This window comes from Perognathus longimembris, chromosome 28 (genome assembly GCF_023159225.1).
Source record: "Perognathus longimembris pacificus isolate PPM17 chromosome 28, ASM2315922v1, whole genome shotgun sequence".
Lineage (NCBI taxonomy): Eukaryota > Metazoa > Chordata > Mammalia > Rodentia > Heteromyidae > Perognathus > Perognathus longimembris.
Window position 1 is genome coordinate 72673649 of NC_063188.1, and position 22801 is coordinate 72696449.

General features: G+C 43.3%; 1 protein-coding gene across 1 annotated transcript in view; it reads left to right on the plus strand.

Annotated features, from left to right (window-relative positions):
- The first annotated feature begins 1127 nt into the window (after positions 1 to 1127).
- Gnl3l (G protein nucleolar 3 like) overlaps positions 1128 to 22801 on the plus strand; it is a 46327-nt gene continuing 24653 nt past the window's right edge. The window contains exons 1-5 of the mRNA XM_048336022.1: positions 1128 to 1242; positions 4046 to 4115; positions 20093 to 20133; positions 21434 to 21541; positions 22637 to 22753. Coding sequence (XP_048191979.1) covers positions 4097 to 4115; positions 20093 to 20133; positions 21434 to 21541; positions 22637 to 22753 — 285 coding nt within the window. The 5' untranslated portion in view covers positions 1128 to 1242; positions 4046 to 4096. The remainder of the gene's footprint in view (positions 1243 to 4045; positions 4116 to 20092; positions 20134 to 21433; positions 21542 to 22636; positions 22754 to 22801) is intronic.

Genomic DNA, 22801 nt, shown 5'->3' on the forward strand with positions numbered 1-22801 from the left:
TCTCAGGAGTCCTCACCTGTGGAAATACAGCAACATAAACAACCACAGGTGGAGTGGTTATATTCTAGGCAGCTGTAGGAGGTAAGGTGTTCTGGCTTTCTTATGGAACGGGGTCCAGGAAGACGGTCTTAGAGAAACACAAAGAATTTATTTGCAAATGCAGGGGGAAAGGTGAGGATGGCCTGGGTCAGTCTGGGGCTCAGAGGAATATCGAGGGTCTCACCAGGGCGAGACATTAAAAGCGCCCTACTGATATAGGGGGTAGAGTCCAGTGTGAATAAAAGGCTGGAGGGAAGAGGGAGTCCCTCACAGCGCGGGGAGACCACACCCTCAGGGTTTAGCGCCACCTACTCTGTTCCCTACCCTAAGGTTTATGCTAGAGGAAAAGGGCTAGAATTAAGTTATCGAGAAGTTTATTTTCAGACTAATATTTAGTTTTAAGAGATATGTCTCATTCTCCGGACACATCAGGGGCTCCTTGAGATAGTTTCCAAAGAAATCCTACTTGCTTCCATTTCAGAGAGAAATTTGTCTCCTTTTGTAGACCCGGCCCCTGGAATTTGGGGAGGAGGTGGGGGAAGGAAAATACGGGTGAGCAAGGTTTCCAGTTGTGCCGATTTCACCTCTAGCTGGTCTTGGCCAAGGATCTGAGCTACTGCCACTAGTGTTTAGAGTAGTTCTCAAGCCTGGGGGAACCGAGAGTCGGGAAGTTCATTGGGAACCGCTAACCAGGTGAGGAAATACTCGGCTAGACATGTGACCCAGGCAGCCATTTTCTCACGCCCTGCCCGTCGCCATCTTCCAGGCAGACAAAGACACCAAACCCCACCCTCGTCTGCTTGTAGACACAGTGCTCGTTTGGCCATTAAGATTTGGGAACGTGCATACTTAGTGTCAGACAGAGGCCTACAGAGATTTCATCTTACGAGCCGAGCAGGCTAATTGCCCACACAGGCACATACACGCCTCCCTCTCACCACTTTCCCACCTTCCTTCTCCCCACCTCCGCGGTTTCTTGAACTCGTCCCGCAGCCAGGAGGCGGGGCCGGCGTGGGAGCTAGGAAGGGATCGGCCGGCGAGAGCTGTCAATCCGAATCCCCGCCTGGGCGCAGGACGCACAGTGGGCGGAGCTGTGTGCCGCAAGACAAGGATCCGGAAGTCGGAGTCTAGCAGCGTGTGTGCACCTCCTCAGTCTGCGTTGGTGAGCTATCCAGTCCTCTCAGATCCACGCCGGAAGTGCAGGTAAGAGATCGCTCGGCTCTTTTATCCTGATGAGCGCTCACCCAGCTAGCGGCTTAGTTAGAATAGTCGTTTTGAGACGGTCCAGATACGCCCTCCAGCCTGAAATAAGAGAGGTAGATAGCTGGGTCCTTTCCAGGGTAACAGGGCCCAGAAGAGAGGTAGAAATGGCTCCACACGTGGAGATGCGCGGAACTACACTCGCGCGGGGTGGGGGAACCTGCACTCATACCCTACGTAGGAAGATATATTTCCCGGACATACTGTAGAGATGTACAGATCACACTTGTGTGGAAAAGAAAGGGTTTATTGCCTTCCACCTCGCAGAGCGGAGATGCTCCATTTCGCGTTACTCCTTCCAGTGTGACAGGTATCTATTCATTGAAGATGTGGCGACGTCGTTGCACACTACTTAGCTGCGTAGACCTGTCTAGTTTAAGACACACAGATCCACATCGAGCTCAGGATGGGTTTTGCTATTAACACCTCAGCTCTCAAAAATACATAGGAGCTCAGAAACATACATAATACCTAAAGGAAGGAAAGCTTCTTTTCTGATGTAGAGGGAGAATTAGAGCTCTCCCCATGTCTTCCCCACTCCTGCCTAGTATCCAATTGAAGGAAACCTTGCCCCCACATTTGATCAGCTCTCCCTCCCCCAAGTGATTAGAGTCACAGACTTCAGTTTACTGAGAACCACTCAGATCTACCTCCTCCTTGGCTAGAGTGAATTATTCTTTAGAAGCAGACACAGACTATACCCTCCAAGGACTTATCACTCTATGAACCATGGGAGAGCCTTCACTGGGGAAGAGATTCAACTCCCCTGTAAATGAGAAGCAGTAGAATCACTGATTACCATATTGTTCCCTCCTTATTCAACATACAGATTTGTTTCTCCTTACCCAGGATAAAATGATAGACTCCTCCCCTCCTATGTAGGAGCAAATCATACAAATTTATAACTGCATTGCCTTAAGTGTCCTCCTGCCTACCTGTGTAAAGAACCAGAGGCTCTATTCCTTGTACTGTTAGTGTGCTCCTGACTTCAACCCACATAAAATATTTTGCCAAATGTGGTGGTGCATAACATGAATCTTAGCATTTGGGAGGCTGAGGCAGGAGAATCTGAAGTTCGAGGCTAGCTTGGGCTACCTAACAAGTTCCATGCAAGTCTGGGCTATGTAGTGAGTCATGGACTAAAAAAAGTACAAAGAAAAAAAGAGATACACATATTATTCCAGCCCACTATCCACAGAAAGCATCAGAACAGTCTCCCTCTTCCCCCAAGCAAGGTATAGATCCTACTCATTTATTTATTTTTTATTTTTATTTTTTTGCCAGTCCTGGGCCTTGGACTCAGGGCCTGAGCACTGTCCCTGGCTTCTTTTTGCTCAAGGCTAGCACTCTGCCACTTGGGCCACAGCGCCACTTCTGGCTGTTTCCTATATATGTGGTGCTGAGGAATCAAACCCAGGGCTTCATGTATACTAGGCAAGCTCTCTTGCCACTAGGCCGTATTTCCAGCCCGGATCCTACTCATTTAAAGATGTGCAGTTTCTCTATTTGTATGAAACAAATGTCACCTCATCACCTGATCAGGCAGAACAGTCCCATCCCATAGCCCACTCTTGTGTAGAAACCTAGAATCCCCTTTCCCATCCTTCCCCTCCCAACAATTGAGACATGTGGTCCTGTGGCTCTCTCACACACATCAGAGAGGTACACAGCTAGTGCTGTTTTTCTCAGTTCTCTATACCTCAGAGCAGAGGGACAGATGTCAAATCCCACCCAGTTGCATAGATTTTTCCTCTCTCTAAGATTTTATATTAACCTCAATACACATAGACATGCAGGTAAAATACCTTGTTCTAAGGCCTATTCAGCATATATTTGTGGTATATTCCCGCCTCTTCGCAGGGTAGATGGAACACCCAGTCCCTTACTTGGGAAAAGAGACACTATTATCACCCTACCCCATGAAGAGTCTCCCCTTAATGTGGATGGATTTACTAACAATTCTTTATTACTACTTCTTGTCGGTCCCAGGGCTTATACTCAGGGTCTGGTGCTGTCCCTGAGATTTTGTGCTCATGCCTAGCACTCTACCACTTTGAGCTACAGCTCTACTCTGGTAGTTAATTGGAGGTAAGACTTTTCTGCTTGGTCCAGCTTTGAACCTTAGTCCTTAGTTCTGAGCCTCCTGAGTAGCTGGGATTACAGGTGTGAGTTCCCAAATCCCAGCTCCAATTCCTTATTTAGGACATAACATTAAATGATAGCAGAATAAGGATCAAGCACCCCATTCAGTGCATTGAGCCACAGAATACTAAAGAATGGTTCAGAGGCACCCTCTTTGGGTGATATGACACTGTTTTTCATCTATGTATCAGCCATATCAGGCTCTAGCTCCAGTGAACCCTTCTCCAGTTTAGCTAATTTTAGGGCTTCCTCATCATGTTCTTTGACATTTTATTTTGCTTTTAGGGGGTTCATTTATTTGTTGATTGATTTGTGTTGCTCCTGGGGCTTGAAATTGGAGCCTGGGCACTGTCTTTGTGCTTCATTTGGCTCAAGGTTAGTGTTCTACAACTTGAGATACAGCCCCACATCAGACTTTTTGATAGAGATAAGAGTCTTATGGACTTTACTCCCTGGGTTGGCTTCTAACTGCGATCCTCAGATCTCAGCCTCCTAAGTAGCTAGGATTGTAGGTGTGAGCCTCTGGTGCCCAGCTTTTAGGGGATTTAAAAGGGCCCTGGGGTTCCTGAGTTTGTCTTCAGATTTCTTGCTTCTATCCCCACAGGAAGAAGGTAGCATATTTGAGCATACCTGTATTCAAGCTGATCTGACCATCATGGTGAAGCTCAGACACAGTGAGTTGCTTTTTTTCACCTCTTCCTGATTCTTTACTTTTAATGAATATTAATAGTATTTCACAAGGGCTTTTTTTTGACTTTTTGAGTTAGAGTCCTACTATTAGCCTAGGCTGACCTTGTATTTGTGATCCTTCTGTTGCAGTCTCCCAAGTGCTGGGATTATAGCAATGTACCATTCTACTTGGCTCATAATAATGTTTAGAAATTGCTCAATATATTCTAGATCTCAGTCTGGGTCTTTTACTTAGGGTATTGTTGCTTTCTTCATGACTTCCTTGAAAAGTAATGCTTTCCTTATTGATACTTCCATTTTACAGAGGAGAAATTGAGGCTCAGCAACAAGTGATTTGATTTGAGGTAAATAGCAGTAAATACTAGGTACTAAGTTAGCATAACTTTTTTTTTTCTTGAACTGAGGACCTGGGAACGCTCCCTAATTTTTATTTTTTGGTTTATTTGTTTTGTTTTTGTTGCCAGTCCTGGGGTGTGGACTCAGGGCCTGAGCACTGTCCCTGGCTTCTTTTTGCTCAAGGCTAGCACTCTACCTCTTGAGCCACAGCACCACTTCCAGCTTTTTTCTATATATATGGTGCTGAGGAATCGAACCCAGGGTTTCATGTATACGAAGCGAGCACTTTACCACTAGGCCATATTCCCAGCCTAATTTTTATTTTTTTTTCCACTCAGGACTAGTGCTCTACCACTTAAGCCACAGCTCCACTTCTGACTTTCTTGTTGATGAACTGGAGATAAGAGTCTCACAGATTTTCCTGCCTGAGCTGGCTTCAGTCCTAGGCTGGCTTCAAACCTTGATCCTCAGATGTTAGTCTTCTAGGTAACTAAGATTACAGGCGTCAGCCACTGGCACCTAGCTTCTTTAGCTTTCTTTGCTCAAGGCTTGTGTTCTACCACTTGGGCCATCCCTACACTTTCAGCTATTTGGTAGTTAATTGGAGATGAGAATCGTGGGAAATTTCCTGCATGGGCTGGCTTTGATCCTTGATCATTAGATCTCAGCCTCCTGAGTAGTCAGCCATACCATTTTTCTTTATTGTTGGTACCATAAGTTGTACTAGTTAAACTCTAGAGCCACACTAGGTTTGAATTTCTGCTCTTCCACGTACAGCTGTGTGTCTATGGGCAAACAACTCCATTTTTCTTGGTTATAAAAGAAAGGCAATCAATTACAGAATCTACATAGTAGCATTAAAAGTATTTATTAATTTTTAGTAAGTAGTTATACAAAGGGGATTCAATTCCAGAAGTTAGGTTATGAGTGATCAGTGTCACCCCTTCCATTGTTCTCCCCCATCTTAACCCATCCCATCCCATCTCTACCCTCAAGTTACATAGTTCGGTTTTACATAATATATATTGACTAAAATGATTGTATTGGCTCATTCTTTCTCCCTCCATTCATTTGCCCCCACCCATCTTGTTGCCCCTCCCCTTAAACATATTTCAGCTTCCTTTTATTTATTTATTTGTGTGTGGGGGGGGTGTGGGTGTGTGCGTGCCTCAAGAGGCTTGAATTCAGGGCCTGGGTTTGTCCTTGAGGTTTTTTTTTTTTTTTTTTTTTTGCTCAAGGCTAGCCCTCTATCATTTTGAGTCACAGCTCCACTTTAGGCTTTTTGGTGGTTAATTGTATAAGAGCCACCCCTGGGAGGGCTCCATGCAGATGCCCCCCACCTGTTGAAGTCTTTGCCCAGTACCTATGTTACCTAGGTAACTGGAACACCTGGAGGCAGATACCTCCCCCTTCTTTGAGGTCACATCTAATCTACCTGGCCCAACACGAGTCCTTGCTCTCTTTCCTTTTCTCTCTTACTCTCTCTTTTTCTCTTCTTCCTTCCCCTCTGTCTCCCCACCCCTCCATCATGTGTGGGCTGGCAGTTTGCTCTCCCCCCAATAAACTCTTCTGGAAGGTTTTCTTTCTGGTGAAACTTACAAATTGGAGGTAAACTTCTCTGAGACTTTCCTGCCACGGCTGGCTTTGAACCTTGATCCTTAGCTCTCAGCCTCTTGAGTAGCTAGGATTGTAGGCATGAGCCACTGGTTAGTTGTTCAAAGGAGTTACACTATTGGACTTGTATACCATCCTTTAGTCAATTTGTTGGTGTATATATGCATATGCATCTGTATACCTTATTTATATGTTTGTATTTTATTTTACTTAGCCATGTGGCTTGAATTTGGGGCCTGGGTGCTGTCCCTGAGTTCTTGTTCAAGGCTAGTGCTCTACAACTTTGAGCCACACCAACACTTCCAGTTTTCTGGTGGAGAACTGGAGATGAGTCTCATAGACTTTCCTGCCCAGGCTGGCTTTGAACTCTGTGATCCTCAGATTTCAGCTTCCTTAATAGCTAGGGTTATAGGTGTGAGCCACCAGCACCCAGCTGTGTTTGTATTTTAGTTCTAACTTACATATATAAGAGAAAAGCATATGCCATTTGTTACTTGAGCTTGACTTAATTTTTTCTAGGTCCTTACATTTCTCTGCAGATGATGTAATATTCTGATAGATAAGTAAAATTCCATTATGCATATGTGCCACATTTTCTTGATCTACTTATCCATTGTAGGGCATCTTGGCTGTTTCCATAACTTGGCTGTTGTGAGTGGTATAGCAATTAACATGTATGTGCTGTATCCTGAATTATAATAATCTGGATAGATGCCCAAGATTGGTATGGCTGGATCATAGGGTAGTTCTATGTTTAGTTCTGAGGAGTCTCCAAGCCATAGTAGTTATAGTTTACTTTCCCACTTAACAGTGGAATACGGTTCCTTTTCCCCCAAATCCCTACTGGTATTGTTAAGTATTTGAATTCTGGGTTCTGGCCAATCTTACTGGGATGAGATAGAATCTTGGTGGTGTTTTGATTTGCATTTCCTTTATGGTTGTTAATTGGATATAAGTGTTTCACCACTAGCTTTGAACCTCAGTCCTCATCTCAGCCCCCTGAGTAGCCATACCATTTTCTTTATCTGTTTAGGTTGTTACCAGCTGTACTCTGGAGCCACACTAGGTTTGAATCTCAGCATGTTGAGCATTTCCTCATGTGTTTTTGGCTATTCTTGACTCTTCTGAGAAATTTTTATTTCGCTCCTTTGCCTATTTATTGAGTTACTGATTTGGGGGAGGGATTTAGTTTCTTTTCTTTCTTTTTTTGTGTGCTGGTCCCAGGGCTTTATTTAACACAGGGCTTGGGTGCTGGCCCTGCACTTCTTTTATTCAAGGCTAGAACTCTATCACTTGTACCACAGCTCTACTTCTGGCTATTGTTTTTTGCAGGGAGGGGTAGTTTTATTGGTGATAATAGTGTCATGGACTTTCCTGCCCAGGCTGGCTTTGAAATGCAGTCCTCAGATCTCAGCCTCCTGAAAAGGGATTTAGTTTCTTGAGTTCCTTGTATGTTCTGTATTTTAAAAAATACTTATGAGGGGCTGGGAAGGTGGCTTAGAGGTACAGTGCTTGCCTAGCATGCATGAAGCCCTGGGTTCCATTCCTCAGTACCACATAAACAGAAAAAGCTGGAAGTGGTGCTGTGGCTTAAGTGGTAGAGTACTAGTGTTGAGTAAAAGAAGCTCAGGAACATTATATAGGCCCTGAGTTCAAGCCCCAGGACTTACAAAAATACTTATGATTTGATTTTATTTAACCAGAATTAAAGTTTTTTTTTTTTTTTTTTTGGCCAGTCGTGGGCCTTGGACTCAGGGCCTGAGCACTGTCCCTGGCTTCTTCCCGCTCAAGGCTAGCACTCTGCCACTTGAGCCACAGTGCCGCTTCTGGCCGTTTTCTGTATATGTGGTGCTGGGGAATCGAACCTAGGGCCTCGTGTATCCGGGGCAGGCACTCTTGCCACTAGGCTATATCCCCAGCCCCAGAATTAAAGTTTTAATTTTTCTATTTTTCTTCTCCAATTGATTTTTTTTCTTTTTCTTTTTTGCCAGTCCTGGGCTTGAACTCAGGGCCTGGGTACTGTCCCTGAGCTTCTTTTGTTCAAGGCTAGCTAGTATTCTACCACTTGAGCCATAGCTCCACTTCTGGCTTTTTCTGTTTATGTGGTACTGAGGAATTAAACCCAGGGTTTCATGCATGCTAGGCAAGAATGCTACTACTAAGCCACATTTCCAGCCACCAATTGATTTTTTTGATGTGCATATTTTAAAAATTGTTGTTATAAAGGTGATATAAAAAGTGGTTATAGTTACATACGTCAAGTAATGAGTACATTTCTTTTTGGACAGTGTCACCCCTCCCTCCTCCAGTTGTTTTACTGCCAGAACTGGGGCTTAAATTCAGGACCAGGGCATTGTTCCTTAGCTTTTTCACTTAGGGCTGGCTCTCTACAACTTGATCCATAACTCTACTTCCAGCATTTTTTTTCTGCTTTCGCCAGGCTTTCTTGATTACATCTGGTGTCCTACTGCTTGAGCCATACTGCCAATCCAAAATTTTGTTGGTTAATTGGAGATGGAATCTTGAGGGCTTTTCTTCAGTGGCTGGCTTTGAACTAAGTTCCTGTAGTTATCAGCTTCCTGAGTAGCTAAGATTATAGGTATGAGCCCCCCAGTGCCTGGCCCTTGTGGCATTGTTATAAGGATATATTTTTTTGTGTATACTTGTTATAGGCCTTGAACTCGGTGCCTGGGCTCTGTCCTTGAGCTTTTTTGTTCAAGGCTAGTGCTCTATCACCTGAGCCATGGCTTCAGTTCTGGTTTTTTGGTGTTGAGTTGGAGGTAAGTGTCTCATGGAATTTCCTACCCTGGCTGGCTTGGAACAGGGCTCTTCAGTTCTCAGTCTCCTGAGTACTAGGATTACAGGTGTGAGTATTGTCTAGTCTGGTCTTAAACATCGGAGCTCAAGCCATCCTCTAGCACTAACCTTCTGAATAGCTGCAATTTTGAGGATTTAATGAGTTAAAAGAGGTAAAATGCTTAGAACAGTGTCTGGACACTGCAAGTGCTGTCTGAAGTATATACTTCTCTCTGTATCCTTAGGAGGTTGCCTTACGGTTTGTGTTTAAGTACCTTCTATAAAATGGCATATTTGTATGTAGCATACACATGTTCTACCTTATATATTTTTTTTTTTTGCCAGTCCTGGGCCTTGGACTCAGGGCCTGAGCACTGTCCCTGGCTTCTTCTCGCTCAAGGCTAGCACTCTGCCGCTTGAGCCACAGCACCGCTTCTGGCGGTTTTCTGTATATGTGGTGCTGGGGAATCGAACCTAGGGCCTCGTGTATCCGAGGCAGGCACTCTTGCCACTAGGCCATATCCCCAGCCCTCTACCTTATATTTTTAATAATCTCTTGATTAGTGTATTATATTTATTTATTTTGCCAGTCCTGGGGCTTGAACTCTGTGCCTGGGTGCTGTCCCTGAGCTCTCTAGCACAACACTAGTGCTCTACCACTTGAGCCACAGTGCCACTTGTGGCTTTTTCTGTGATTAATTGGAGATCAAGAGTCTCATGGACTTTCCTGCCTGGGCTGGTTTTGAATCACAGTCTTCAGATCTCAGCCCCTTCTTCAGCCCCTTCTGTAGCTAGGATTACAGGCATGAGCCACCAGCGCTCAGCTAACTTATTATATTTAATACAATGTAAATCATATGTAAATAGTTGTTTGGAAACAATGACAAGTAATGCTCACTATAGAGGAGTGTGTGTGTGTGTGTGTGTGTGTGTGTGTGTGTGTGTATGTGTGTATGCTGGTCCTGGGGGTTAAACTCAGGGTTTCAAGATATGAACACTGTGCCTAAGCTTTTTTGTTCACTCTACCACTTAAGCCAAAGCTCCACTTCCAGCTATTTTTGTTTTTGCCATTCCTGCCGCTTGAGACTCAGGGCCTGAACACTGTCTCTGGCTTCTTTTTGCTCAAGGCTAGCCCTCTACCACTTGAGCCACAGCGCCACTTCTGGCTTTTTCTGTGTATGTGGTGCTGAGGAATCGAACCCAGGGCTTCATGTATATGAGGCGAGCGCTTTTACCACTAGGCCATATTCCCAGCCCCACTTCCAGCTTTGTGTGTGTGTGTGTGTGTGTGTGTGTGTGTGTGTGTGTGTGTGTGTGTTTAATTGGAGATAAGAGTATCAGGGACTTCTCTGCACAGCATGACTTGGAACTATGATCCTTCTGCATAGCTAGGATTGCAGATGTGAGTCACTGCTGCCTGGCTGTTTTCAGCATTTTTGATTTATGGTTGGTTGAGTCCATGTGGACTCCTGTAGATATGGAATTCATCTACCCTTTAAAAATGCAATCTGGCTCACTCCTATAATCCTAGCTAATCAGGAGGCTAAGATCTGGGGATTGCCCTTTGAAGCCAGGCTGGGTGGGAAAGTTGGGGAGACTCTTATGTACTATTAATCACAGAAAAAGCCAGAAGTTGTGCTGTGGCTCAATTGGTAGAGTGTTAGCTGTGACCAAAAAAAGTAGCCCAGGAACAACACCCAAGCCCAGAGTTCAAGCTCTGGGACCGACAAAAAAACCATAATCTCTTTATTTCTCTTTGAAATTTAGCCCCTGTGTACACTAGCCTGTTACCAAATTGCTACTTCTGAGCTTTAGGTTCTCATTCTCTCTTTTTTGTGTGTTAGTATTGGGACTTGAACTCAAGGCCTCACACTCTTGCTTGGCTTTTTTTCCCCTCTAGGCTAGTGCTATGCCACTTGAGACACAGCTCCTCTTCTGGCTTTTTGCTGGTTAACTGGAGATAAGAGTCTTATAGACTTTCTTATCCAGGCTAGCTTTGAACCAGGATCCTTACATCTCAGCCTCTGGAGAGTTAGACTTGGCCTCCAGAATTAGACCTGTCCTTACATCCTGAATGCTAGAATTATAGGTATGAGCTACCAGCACTCCACTGGATCTTTTTCTTTTTTGTGTGTACTGGTCTTGGTTCTTGAACTCAGAGCCTGGGCACTCTTCTTGAGCTTTGTTGCTCAAGGCTAGCACTCAAACACTTGAGCCACAGCTCTATTTCTGGCTTTTTGGTAGTTAATTAGAGATGAGTTTCACAGCCCTTCCTGCCCTGGCTGGCTTTGAACCCTGGTCCTTAGATCTCAGTCTCCTGAGTAGCTAGGATTATAGGTATGATGTGCCATTGTCCAGCTGGATTTTCCTTTTCTTTTTAAATACAACAACTTTTTACATTTAAAAAAATTTTAAATTTTTATTTTTTGACAGTCCGGGGACTTGGGACTCAGGGCCTGAGCACTATGCCTGGCTTCTTTAGCTCAAGGCTGGCACTCTATCACTGAGCCACAGCACCACTTCTATTTTTTTCTGTTTATGTGGTGCTGAGGAATCAAACCCAGGGCTTCATGCATGCTAGGCAAGCACTCTACCACTAAGCCACATTCCCAGCCCAACAACTTTATTTTATTTTTGTAGCATTCAGGGTGTTGTCCATTTTGGGCAAACCCACTACAGCTAGATGGACTTTTCTTAACTTGGAAACAGACACTGTAGGCTAGTTGCTGTTCTTTTTGCCTTTAGAAGTCTCTCCCTCTCCTTCATTCTTCATTCTTCAGCTGGATAACTCTTTCTTTTTAGATTTCTACTTCCACATTGCTTGCCCTGGGAATCTCTCTTGTTACACTTCCTTGGCATCCCTTCAGTGCATCTATCTGAACTGAGTTATTATCACTGTTCAATTGAGGTTCTCTACCACTCCACTGTTAGCTTTTTATTCGTATCTGATATATCATTGTGTTCCAAGGACTCAGCATGACCAGGCATCATTTTCAGTATTTGTGTTCTAGGCACTAGTATATATGAGTTAGTACTGCTAATACAGTTCCTTTTCTTTCACCAAGATGCCTATAGCCTAGAAAAAAAATACATGTGACACACAGATGCTAAGGGAAAACTGGATGTAAGGACAGGTCTTAATTATGGGCTTCCGTGTGTATGTGTATGTGTGTGTGTGTGTTGGTACTGTGGCTTAAACTCAGGGCCTTGTGCCCTTGCTTGGCCGTTTCACTAAGTGCTGGCACCCTACCACTTGATGAGCTTCCTTATCTTTATCCTGACACGGTCCAGAAAATGTGGCCTTAGGCTGGTGACCAGTCATTTGTGCCTGTAATCCTAACTGCTTAGGAGGCTGAGATCTGAAGATCAGCAATTGAAGTCAACTGAGCAGGAAGGTCTATCAGACTCATACCATCAATTAGCGACAAAAAACTGGAAGTAGCACTGTGGCTCAATTGGTAGAGCACCTCCCTTCAGCATAAAAGACAAAGGAAATTGTGAGGCCCTGAGTTCAAGCTCCAATACTGGAAGGAAGTGTGGCTGGCACCAGTGGTTCATGCCTTTAATCTTAGCTACACAGGAAGCTGAGAGCTGAGGATTGCAGTCCAAAGCCAGCCTGGGAAGAAAAGTCTGTGAGACTCCTATCTCCAATAAACCACTCAGAAAACCGGAACTGGCACTTTGGTTTGAGCTGAAGAGATCAGGCCCAGAGTTCAAGCCCCAGGACGATCCAAAAAGAAAAAAAAAGGCAGTGTGGTCCTGTAGACTAGATGAGAATTATACATCATCTGTATTGTTTGTGAATGGTTTTCCTGTCTGTAGGGTTTAGTGAAGAAAAAAAAATCAATACAATTGCTTTGTGTAATTATTAAAATCAAGAAACAAAGCTATGTTAATACCAAAAGCAAACAATCATTAAAATTAAATAATTAAATAATTAATACTTTATTTAGTGACGTCTAGTAACAGATGATAAAAATAGTGATATTGGTATAAAAAAGACAAGAATTAGCTGTTTCAACTAAGTAGGCTACATATATGCATATAAGAATCATGGCAGTTTAAAAAATGAGGAAGTTGTATATGGAAAGGTGATTTGGAAACATTGTATTGTATGGAAAGATCATTACATGGAAAGGTTTCCAGGATTTCTTAAGTGAAAAAAAGCAAGTTGCCAACTGGACTGCACTGTATTACCTTTTATGGGAGAGAATGAGAGGGAAGAATAAGAATATAAATTTGTGTTTGATAACGAAAAGAACATGGATTCTCATGGCCTTAAGGGATTGTAGTGTACTAGCATAGGTGGTGAGACATTTCAAAATACACTGTTTTATTTTTTATAGTGCTGGGTTCTGAAGCCAGCATCTTGTGCTGGGCAAAGAACTGTGCTGCTGAGCTATATACCCAACCTGAAAATATACTTGTGATTTTGGAATCATGTGACTCACAGTAGTTAAAAATTTTTTTTTAAAAAAGGACTATGTGAGTTCTCAGCAGTAGGCTACTTGCTTAGTGTGTGCAAGGTCCTGGATTTGATCCCTAACTCTGCAAAACAAGAATATAAAAAAAGTACTAACCTCCCCTCATAATACTATATACTTACATTAGAAGAAAAAACCCCACAACTTTCAGCTTCTTGCTGCTTAATTGGAGATAAGAGTCTCAATAACTTTATACTTCCAGGGCTGGCTTTGAACCTCTACTCAGATCTCAGACCCCGAGTAGTTTAGAATTATAGAAAATGAGCCACCCGTGCCTAACCTGGAATTCATTAATTTAATAATTAGTAATAATGATTAAATCTGTTAAGCTTACAAAGTATGTTAAAAAAACTTTCTGCTAGTTCTGGGGATTGAACTCAGGGCCTGAGCACTGTCCCTGACTTCTTTTTGCTCAAGGCTAGCACTCTACCACTTGAGCCACAGTGTCACTTCTGGCTTTTTCTATATATGTGGTGCTGAGGAATCAAACCAAGTGCTTCATGTATGTGAGACAAGCACTCTACCACTAGGCCATATCCCCAGCCCCTGAAATACATTTTTTTGTGTGTGTGTGGTGCTGGGGATTGAACCTAGGGCCTTGTTGTGTATTAAGCAAATGTTCTACCACTGAATTATACTTCCAGTGCTCCCAGTACAGTTTTATAGTTGTTGAGCATTATTGAAAAGTTATTAAAAGGGGAGATGTTTTATCACATTAAAATCTTAAAACCACCCAGCATGGTGACACAAACCTCTAATCCCAGCACTCTGGAGGCTGAGGCTGGAGAATTCTGAGTCTGAGACCATTTTGGACTAAATAGTAGGATCATGTCTCAGAATAACAAGATTGCAACTCTCTTTGTTAGAATGGGTTATAATTCCTGGAAGCAGCCTGCTCTGCTTATCTGCTGGAGGGGAATTGTGGCTTTGTGCAAGAGTGCAGTGGAAATGAGGAGTGAATGAGCTAATGGAGAGATCTGCCTTTGAGTATTGATGTGTGAGTTGGTGAAGTTGGGCAGTGGTGGATGTAGACATTGAGATATGGGAGATTTACTTATTTACTCATAGCTGGCACTGGGGCTTGAACTCCGGAAATTGAAAAATAATTCATGGCATTGGAGGCGTGGTTCAGGTGATAGAGGGCCAGGCAATGAATGAAAGTGTCAGATATTGAGTCTAGATGTGTGTTTGGCGGGAGGGGGGATTCTCGAGCTTGGTATTGGTGGATTAAGCTCCTGTAAGCCTATCTACTCAGAGGCTGAGATCTGAGGACTGAGGTTCAAAGCCAGTCCTTAGTTCAAGCCCTGTATCAGTGCACGCACACACACGAATGTGCAATGGTAGGTATTTGCTCTCTCAAGCTTTTGGAAATCTAATGAGCTGAAGCTCCATTGCTGTGAGCAATGCCTGACTCCACCCTGCCCTCTTCCACTCCTTTCCTCTCCCTTCTTCTCTCCTCTGAAACAGATGCTCTTTTCCCTCCCCCCTCTGAGTGATGTATTTTCTTTCATTGTGTGTCTGTGTCCAGTGCAGGGGCTCAGTTTTCCAGGCAAGTTCAGCAGATGGAAATTGTTGAATAAAATGGCCAGACCTTTCTTTTTTCTTGTGATTTTTCACATTGTTTTTGTGTGGAAACATGAGTATTTTGGAAAAGAAACTTGGGTTTGTTGGTATTTATTTATTTAGTTAGTTACTTTTGTCCATCATGGAGCTTGAACTCAGAGCCTGGACTCTACCACTTTGAGCTGCAGCTCCACTTCCAGTTTTTGAGGCTTAGTTGGAGATGAGAGTGTCGCAGGGACTTGTCTGCCTGGGCTGGCTTTGAACCGTGATCCTCCAATCTCAGCCTCCTGAGTAGCTAGGATACAGGTGTGAGCCCCTGGTGTCGGCTTTATTTTTTTAAAAACAGAGAAGTACACATTCACGTTCATTATGACACAGTATGTTTGGTCAGATTTCTACAAAATGTCTGGTTAAATTTCTATTTTTTCCTGTTATTCTTGTTTATTTTTATTCATTTTTGCTAAACTGGTGAAGTTTTAAAATAATCCTCTACCAGTAGTTAAAGTTACATTAGAAATTGCATTCTGTGTCATATAATTAAATCTACATTTCTGTATTATATTAAATAACAGCTATTTTTCACTTCTTCCAGAGTGGAACCTTTAGCCTGCCTTCATGCTTTTGCTTTTGCAGTGTCTGTCACTTTGTTCTTGGAACTTTTTGAAATTGGTGCTTTAGTTTTCAGCCAGTCCCTTCTGATATATTTCCTGGAATTTAAGACTCCTTTCTGTTTCCTTTTTCTTTGTAATGAATTTAAAGTACTTAAACTCAAGGTTCTATGTTCTTGCTTGACTCTCTCCCCTCAAGGCTGGCAATTTACTACTTGAGCCATACATCTACTTCTGGCTTTTTGGTGATTAATTGGAGGTAAGAATCTCACAGGCTTTTCTGCCCAGGCTGGCTTCAAACTTCTATCCTCAAATTTCAGCTTTCTGAGTAGCTAGGAGTCACTGGTGGGCCAGCCGTGTGTGTGTGTGTGTGTGTGTGTGTGTGTGTGTGTACGTGTACACACCTGTGCATGTGTGCACACTGGGACTGGGGCTTGAACTCAGGACTCTTGCTCTCACTTAGCTTTTTTTTTTTTTGGTCAGCCACATGGCTTGAACTCTGGGCCTGGGTGCTGTCCCTGAGCTCTTCAGCTCAAGGGTAATAATGCTCTACCACTTGAGCCACAGTGCCACTACCTGTTTTCTGGTGGTTAATTGGAGACAAGAGAAAGGCCTTTCCTGCGGATCCTCATATCACAGCCTCCTGAGTAGCTAGATTTATAGGCATGAGCCACTTGGCTCCCTTGGCTTCACTTGGGTTTTTAATTCAAGGATGGCTGGCACTATAGCACTAAAGCTATACCTCCACTTCCAGTTTCTTGATGGTTAATTGGAGATAAAACTCTCAAATGTTTCTTCTTGAGTTGGATTTAATTTGGGATCTTCATATCTCAGCTTCCTCAGTAGAATTATAGACCCAAACCACTGGTTCCCAGTTCTCTTTATTATTTTTTGTTTTGTTTTAATCATCGCTATTATTTTTAGTGTCAGGGATTGAAACTAGGTCCTTCTGCATGTCAACCACATGCTCTACCATTGAGCAACATCCTTAGCCCTACTTTTTCCTGTCTGTGGTATTACCAGAAAGGAGCAAAGGTGTTAATCTTTGTACATTTGAAAAAGTCTTTTATGGGGTTGGGAATGAGGCTTAGAGGTAGAGTAGTTGCTTAGCATGCATGAAGCCCTGGGTTCTATTCCTCAGTACCACATAAACAGAACAAGGCAGAGTGGTGCTTGGCTTGAGTGGTAGAGTGCTAACCTTGAGCATAAAGAAGCTCAGGGACAGTGCTCAGGCCCTGAGTTGAAGCCCCAGGACTGGCAAAAGAAGAAAAAAAGAAAAAGAAGTGTTTTATTTTCACATAGGATTGACCTATTAGTTAATTAGGGAATTTGGCATGCAACATGTTCCCTTTTCTTAGAACTTTGTTCAAACTGAACATCCCTAACCAGTGCTTCAAAATCTGAAACTTTTGAAAGTGCCAGCATGGTGCTACAAGTGGAAAAGTCTACACTGTGAACTTTTGTCTCATGCACAAAATTACTGAGAATGTTATATAGAATAACCTTCAGATTATGTGTATAAGTGTATGTGTGAAACATAAATTCATCTCTTCAAGATACATCATTCTGTATATATGACCAGAATCTCAAAATATCCCAAATACGAGCCTTAAAAAATGCTTGTACTGAGGTTTGAAATCATGTTCTGGTGCTCTTGCTTGGCTTTTTCACTCAAGATAGGTGCTCTGTTACTTGAGTTAACAGTCACAGATTTTTCTTCCCAGGCTGGCTTTGAACCACGATCCTCAGATCAAAGCCTCCTGAGTAGCTAGGATTATAGGTGTGAGCCAACAGCACCTGGCTAAAAATCAAAGACATTTCTGTTCCCAAGTGTGAAGGATAAGAAACTCAATTTGTAGTGATTTTTCTTTTGTCTTATGTGTTCTAGGTTGTAGCTTTCAGAAGGCTGCTTGGTTTTCTTTTGTTGGAAGGTCTTGTGTGGAAGCTTATAATTGGTTCTCTTTTCTATGGAGTGCAGATGTGTTTGTGTGTGTGTGTTCACATGTGCACATGTTCCTGTGTGTGTATGCGTACTGGTGTTGGTGACGGGACTTGAACTCTGCACCTCTCAATCAGTTTGCCATACTTCTAGTTGGCGTTTTCTTTTTTCTCCAAAGTTCCTTTGAACCTTAGTCCTCTGAACTCACCTTCCTGAATAGCTAGCATTACAGATAAGAGCCACTGGCATCCTTTCTCTCTCTCTACCCCTTGCTCCCCCTCCCCTCCCCTCCCCTCCCCTCCCCTCCCCTCCCCTCCCCTCCCCGGGATTGAACCTAAGGCCTTGCACATGCTAAGCACATGGCCTGCCACTGAGTATTGTCCCCAGACCAGCGTTGTTAATCTTGGTCTTTTCTATCTGAAACCTCAATCATGTCTTCATTAATATAAAGGACTTATCATTTAGCAAAATCACTTCATTTATACCTTTCTGTTTGTACTGACATTGAGCCTTAACCTCAGGGCCTCATGTTCTCTTGCTTGGCTTTTTCACTCAAGGTTGGTGCTTTATCACTTGGTCCACACTTCCACTTCTAGCATTTTTTCTGATTAGTTGGAGTAAAGAGAGTCACATTGGCTTTTCTGCCCTGGCTGGCTTTAGACTGGGATCCTCAGATCTCCTCCTTGTGAGAACGTAGGATTACAAGTGTGAGCTACCAGTGTCTGACTCATTTCTGCCTTTTTTTCTTTGCATAATTCTTATTGTTTAGATTCTTAGCTTTTCCGGGTTTAAATGTTATGTTATCATTCATAATTGTATTTCTTTGGCTTTTTTTTTTTTTTTTGCCAGTCCTGGGGCTTGGACTCAGGGCCTGAGCACTGTCCCTGGCTTCTTTTTGCTCAAGGCTAGCACTCTGCCACTTGAGCCACAGCGCCACTTCTGGCCATTTTCTGTATATGTGGTGCTGGGGAATCGAACCCAGGGCCTCGTATATACGAGGCAAGCACTCTTGCCACTAGGCCATATCCCCAGCCCTGGCTTTTTCTTTTAAATAAACTCCCTCCTTTGGTTCTCTAGCATATTATTTTACTTAGCAGTGTCCTGTTTTTTGCCAGTCCTGGGGCTTGGACTCAGCCTGATCACTGTCCCTGGCTTCTTTTTGCTCAAGGCTAGCACTCTGCCACTTGAGCCACAGCACCACTTCTGGATTTTTATATATTGATGCTGAGGAATCAAACCCAGGGCTTCATGTTTATGAGGCAAGCACTCTACCACTAGGCCATATTCCCAGCCCTATGTTTTATTTTTCAACTACATCTATTGCATTTTTATTCAGTATCAACTTTTGGGGTCTTTAATTTTATCAGACTGTACTGTACACATTCAGAATAACTTCTAAAGTAATATACTATAGAAATGATCTCTGAAAGTACAGCTGTAATTTTTTGGGGATCTTTCCTCCACAGTTGCTTTGAAGTATCTTCTTGAATTTCCTCAAGGATTTGCCACAGTATTTAAGTTCTATTTCCTGTGTTAACTTTGCTTCAGTATGACCTACCCAATGTGTTTATGCAGCCTGCTGTGTGTGTGTGTGTGTGTGTGTGTGTGTGTGTGTTTCAAGCTGCTCTTGTATTTGTTTGTGTGTATCCTGACCTTCTAGAACCTACTCCCCCTCTAGGAATTCCTTTAGCCCCTTGAAGGTGGGGAGTATTAAGGGAAACTATTCTTCCCCTCTGAGGCCAGCTGTGAAGGGGATGACAGATGGAACTTTTCTTTGAAGCCAGGGGAGGCCTGTTAAGTTCCTGGGCTTTGTTAAGGCACGATGGTATCTGAGGGAGGCAGCAGTTGAGCTGAGTAGGTCATATGCTGTTGGAGACAGTGAACTGAAATTGGATCAACAGCAAGGGATAGTTCGTGTGTGTGTGTGTGTGTGTGTGTGTGTGTGTGTGTGTGTGTGTGGTGTGGTGTGTGTATACATATACATAATTATATATACTAATGCATTCTGTTATACATTAATATATAATATAGGTACAACAATATATATAAAATTATATAGAGATATTATATTTAATTATATGGATATAATTTTATACGTATCTCTAGGTTGTTTTACAAAGGAGTTGCCATTCAGTGAAGTAGTATATAAATACAACGAATCTCAATCAGTGTCACCCCTTTCATCATTCTCCCCCATCCCTCCCAATCCACCCCTTCTTTCAAGGATAGCTGTTTCTGCCTAAGCTGAGGGCCATCCCCAGGCCTTGCCCTGCTAGGATTTCACACATCACCTTCCTGTTGATGCTAGCCCCCTTACCTCATCCCTAGCCCTGAAATTGTTGAGATGCTGCAAGTAGGCATTTGGGGCTGAGGATGGAGAAGGACTCCCAGGCACCCATTAAGGCCACTCTGTATAATTCTCTTCTGAATTTTTTGTGTTTGCTTTGAAATAACTCAGCAAACACATATACCTAGCACTTTCATTTGTGTCTCTTGTCTGTATTTGATCAAGATAGACATGGTATTTGAGGCATCTTAGGTTCTCACAGTATGTCCTGGGCTTGACTAGGCTGTCAGCAACATTGGATAGGTAGATGATGGCTCTTTCTTTTATTTTGCAGAAAATAAAAAGCCAGGTAAAGGATCCAAAGTCTGTAAGAAGGTAAGTTGGGTCTACCTTACCATACCAGTGATGTATGCCCATTCCTGGAGGACAGGCCAGAAGATATTGGGTGACTGGACAGAATACCATACTAGGATGAACACAGCTGACTTTTTCTGGGAGGCTTCAGCAGAGAGCAGCATGTATTAAATTTCTGTCACAAGCCATACATATACTACTTTGTGCTTGATTTAACTTGGATTTTTCTTTTCTTTTCCTTTTTTTGTGTCATGGGGCTTGAACTCTGGGCCTGGGCACTGTCCCTGAGGTCTTCAGCTCAAGGTTAGTGCTCTACCACTTGAGCCACAGTGCCACTCTATTTTTTTGGTGGTAAATTGCAGATAAGAGTCTCAGTCTTTTTACTGAGGCTGGCTTTGAACCACAATCCTCAGATCTCAGCCTCCTGACTAGCTAGGATTAAGGCGTGAGCCACTGGCTCCCGGCAAGGGATTTTTTAATGTCAGTGGTGAGGTTTGAACTCAGGGCCTAGGCTCTATCCCTTAGATATTTTCACTCAAAGCTTGAGCCATAGCTCCATTTCTGGCTTTTTGCTGGTTAATAGGGGATAAGAGTCTCACCAACTTTCCTGCCTGTGCTGGCTTTGAACCATGGGTTCAGCCTCCTGAGTGAGTAACTAGTATTGCAGGTGTGGGCCACTGGCACCCAGCTTGTAGGGATTATCATCATCCTTCTTTTTTTGTCAGTCTTGGAGCTTGAACTCAAGGCCTGGGCACTTCCCTGAGTTTCTTTTTTTTTTTTCTCAATGCCACCTCTGATTTTTTCTGTTTATGTGGTACTGAGGAATTGAACCCATGGCTTCATGCATGCTAGGTAAGCACTCTACTACTAAGCCACATTCCCAGCCCCCATCCTTACTTTTCTTTTCTGGGCTGGAGATGGAACCCAGGCCTCCTTGGATGCTGAGCAAGTGTTCTACCAACTGAGCCACATCCGCAAACTAATAATTTTTATTTCTAACAAGTTCCCAATGTGGTCCAATGACCACATTTCAGGATCTCTGTGTGTCAAGAAAGTATTTTCTGTCTCTTTCTGAAGCCTTCCCAGCCACCCTTGTGTGTGTTTTGTCCCTCCACCCTTTCTTGGACTATTTAGGTTCTACTTGGCTGGGGAGGACAGGCATCTCTCTTCCTAGGACAGACAGCAGGGATAGGACCATTTTTGTCCACTCCTTCCTCATCCCCCATGACTACTTCCCTGGCTCCTCTGCTCCTCTGGTACTACTCTGATTTTCACAGGTTTATCAGCTCTGCTTGCTTTTCCTCTCTTGCATGGTAACCAGCCTACAAAGCAAAATGGGAAGAAAGCAACCTCCAGAGGGGCTTCGGCCTTCCAGCTCGTTCATGGCAATGATCATAGCAGTCGGGAGGCTGAGTTAAAGAAGAAAAGGGTAAGCCTTTTACCTTGGAAGCTGGGGAGTCTAGCTTGAATGCTAGGTCTGCAGAAGTGTTTGCTAGAAGGGTTGAGACCAGAGTTGGTAGGATACTGGAGGCTCTTTGTGGAGGGTTGAAGTGAAGGGATCCTTGATAATGGATTGAGTATCTCCATTTTGGGACATTCCCTTTCCCTCATTCATTGCATTGGATTTTGCTTTCCTTGAGGCATAATGATTTTTAACTTGTCATCTCATGCTCCATCACAGACCTTTTCTAGTCTCTTTTGCTGTTCTTTCCTCTTCCTGTTTTTCTTTATTTGTTGAGGCAGCGTCTCATTATGTTGTTTAGTCTGGCCTTAAATTCTGGGCTCCAACAATCCTTCTGACTCAATCTTCTGAGTCATGGGGACTACAAGTATGTACAACTATACCTGGCTTCCTCTTCCTGCTTTCAGAATGATGGCACATCTGAAAGACCTTGGCTTTTTTTTCCACATCTGATATTAAGTAGTTCCCTGTGCCTGTAATACATTCTCTCTGTGCTTCATATACCACCCCCTTTTTTATACTGATACTGTGGCTTGAACTCTGGGTTTTTTTTTGCTCAAAGCTGACTCTGTACAATTTGAGCCACACTTCCACTTCTGACTTTTCTTTTGGTTCCTGATCCTGGGGTTTGAACTCAGGGCTTGGACACTGTCCATGAGCTTTTTTGCTCAGGGCTAATGTTCTACCACCTGAGCCACAGTTCTACTTCCAGTTGTTTTTTTTTTTTTTGTAATTTTAGTGGAGATTGACAGAGTTTCCTGCCTGGGCTGGATTGGAATTGTGATCCTCAGATCTCAGCTTCCTGAGTAGCTAGGATTACAAGCATGAGCCACTAGTGCTCAGCTCTCACATACATTTATGTATGTTTATATATATATATATTTTTTTTCTCTCTGCTACTCTCCATCACTTTATCTGTCTTTTTCTTCTCAACTACCATCTTCTACAGTCCTGCTTTCTCCTTTTCCACCTTTGATTTGTCCGTGCTGTTTCTTCCATCTGTCACCCATCCCTCCCGCCACAGACCCAGTCAGTTCTAGTCCCAATGTGTTTACTTGTTAGGTTGAGGAGATGAGGGAGAAGCAGCAAGCAGCTCGGGAGCAAGAGAGACACAGATACAGAACCATGGAGAGCTACTGTCAGGATGTCCTGAAACGCCAGGAGGAGTTCGAACGCAAGGTAAGAATAGCCTTTGGCCCTGAGTGGGAATGAACAGTGTGGGTTTAC